Source organism: Tupaia chinensis, unplaced genomic scaffold (assembly GCF_000334495.1).
Source record: "Tupaia chinensis unplaced genomic scaffold, TupChi_1.0 Scaffold149248_1, whole genome shotgun sequence".
NCBI classification, from domain to species: Eukaryota; Metazoa; Chordata; class Mammalia; order Scandentia; family Tupaiidae; genus Tupaia; species Tupaia belangeri.
In genome coordinates this window covers 535,158-537,965 of record NW_006209094.1, presented here as the reverse complement: position 1 = coordinate 537,965, position 2,808 = coordinate 535,158, and the positions used below count along the sequence as shown (strand labels likewise).

The 2,808-nt window shown below is 39.6% G+C and overlaps 1 protein-coding gene across 1 annotated transcript in view; it reads left to right on the top strand.

Moving 5' to 3' along the window:
* The window catches only part of F8 (coagulation factor VIII), a 192,227-nt gene that overhangs the window by 93,503 nt on the left and 95,916 nt on the right, over positions 1 to 2,808 (top strand). Inside the window, 1 exon segment of the mRNA XM_006171065.1 lies at positions 1,843 to 2,052. Within this exon segment, the coding sequence (XP_006171127.1) occupies positions 1,843 to 2,052 (210 nt within the window).

The following is a 2,808-nucleotide window of genomic DNA, read 5'->3' as shown; positions in this document are numbered from 1 at the left end:
AACTTTGATTCTTATTTAGTTGCACTAAATTAGTGTGTTATCATTGTTCAGTGAATTTGTGGGCTACCTACTTACATAGTACCTAGTAATGTTTATTGAATGAATGGATGAATAGATGTTTGGAAGAGGCTTTCAGAAACAATTCCCTTTATAGACTAAATCCAATGTTACTTTGCTTTTAAAAATTATTTTATCTAACATTTATTTATTTGTTTAATTTTTAAAATTTGACCAGAGAGGGACACAGAGAGGGGGAGAGGAAGAGAGAGAGAGAGTGAGAAAGCAAGCTTCCAGGTCTGGGACTTGAACCACAGTCAGCCATGTGGGAGTCCAGCACCCGTAACTACCACGCCACCTGCTGGCCCTGCCAATGTTTCTTTTGTTTAATTCTTTCGTTTGGAATAACTAAAAACTTACAGAAAAGTTGCCATAATAATACAGAGAACTTGCACATATCCCTTACACAAGTTCATCAATTTTTAACATTTCGCTATATTTGCTCTATCATTTCTCTCTTTTTTTTTTGAGATAGATTTTTGCTATTGGGTGAATACACTTGCTGGAGAGACAGACAGAAAGCAAGAAGTCACCCCCTAGAGGGGATGGCCATGCAGCACTCCCTTCTCCTCCATTCTCCTCTCAGGATTTTGGGCACTCACATCTGGTGTGAGTGTCGTCAGTGGGTCTGGGACTCAAACCATGGTAAGGCATGTGGGAGTACAGCAATGTAACCATTATGCTATTTTTTTAGAGGTTTTTGCCATAAAGCATGTGTGCTCTGTGGAAAGAGAGAGAGAGACAGAAACAGTAAGAGGGAAAGTGAGAAATCACCCCCCAAGGGGGATGGCCATGCCACAGTCCCTTCTCCTCCATTCTCCTGGGATCATAGGCATACGTGCACATGTGTCCAGCATGATTTTGAAGACACCAGTCTGGGACTTGAACCATAGTCAGCCATGTGGGAGTCCAGCGATGTAACCACTGCTCTATCTACTGTCCTCTCTCTTTTTCTACATACATACTCTTATTATTATTATTTTAATTTATCTTATAAATTTAATAATTGTACATCATTACAGCTTGTAAAATGAATTTACCCAACATGAACACACTTCCCACTGATCTAGCTGAAGAATCATACATGTTATTATCAACAGACAATCCTCCATTTTTGTATACACATATTTTATTATTTATTTTCCACTTGAGAATAAGTTGCAGCCATTATGCCCCTTTACCTCTCAGCACTTGAGCGTGCATTTCCTGTGAGTGAGAGTCTTCTCCTACATAACCAGGATGTGTTACGGAATTCCGGCCACGTCCCACTGCTACAGTGCATTCCGGTCGCCAGCCAGTCCTGCAGTGGGGTCAGCAGGGCCGTCTTCCGTAGCACCTCTCCCCGAGGTGCAGCCGTCCCGTACAAGCCTCTGGCTGCCCTGCCTCTGTCTCTCCTCGAATCTGGAGCATTGCCAGATGTTAACCTTATCACCTGGTCAAGCTGTTTCCTGCTTTCTCTGTGTAACTGCCTCTTTTCACCCTTGCAAGTAATAAGCAATCTGGGAGAAACCTTCAGACCATGCAGACACCCTGCCCTCCTCACACTGTCTCCCTATATGGTCCATCTTCATCTGTACATGATAGTCTATGACATTCTCCTTGCTTTGGGATTGGGGCTCACTGATCAATGTTAATGTCCATTCTTTGGGAAGGTATAATGCTATCTCCTCTTGTGCATAAGGTAAAGGGCATAACATCATAATTTTTAATTATATCATGGCAATCACAATCTAAAATAATAAATCCTAGATATTACCAAACCTCTTGTTTCCCATTGCTTTTCAGGCATCAATGGCTATGTTTTTGATAGCTTGCAGTTGTCAGTTTGTTTACATGAAGTGGCATACTGGTACATTCTAAGCATTGGAGCACAAACTGACTTCCTATCTGTCTTCTTCTCTGGATATACCTTCAAACACAAAATGGTCTATGAAGACACACTTACCCTATTTCCATTCTCAGGAGAAACTGTCTTCATGTCAATGGAAAACCCAGGTTAGTTATTTATATGACTTTACTAACTGTTGTAATTGCTTCTCTAGCTACTCGTATACTATTTTGCTCACTAGCTTACATTTGGGCAGCTTCTAAATAGTTAAAGTGATTTGGGTAATTGCAAGGCAGTTTGATGGCAGCACCAATTCGAGTAGTTAATTTAAGTCTTTGCTCTACAAGCTGCCTTTATTTGCCATGGGTTGAATTTTTAAGTGTTTTCTAAGTCATACTGATTGACATATATTTGTACTTGTGATGAACATTTGGGAGCCAAACATATTTCTGTGTGCTTTGTGAAGATTTATATCACTGGATAAATGCTACCTAGCCTTTGTGAAGTACATAGTAATCTCTTGCGCACATACACCCAAACTATTGTGAGACCTGCAGAACAAATGTGACCCTCATTCTCAATAACCACAGGAAGACTTTTGAGACCACCAGGCCTAAATCCAACATCAAGTATTCTATATACAAGCACTAGGCCACACCAAGCTTCCTGGTCCTTCTAGCCCCCATTCTCTGTACAGGGAAGAACAAACTATCTGCAAATTATAGTTATTCTCTTACTCTTATGTTTTTCCTGTAAATAAATCCTCATGGAAATTTCTGGGGAAGAAAACCTAATTTAATCATGCACAAGCACATACTTGGAAAATTAATCTTACTTCAAGTAATGTTTTTTATTAGTTTAATTTTGGGGTTTCTTTTTCTTTTTCTTTTTTCTTTCTTTTTTTTTTTTTTTTTTCTTTTTTT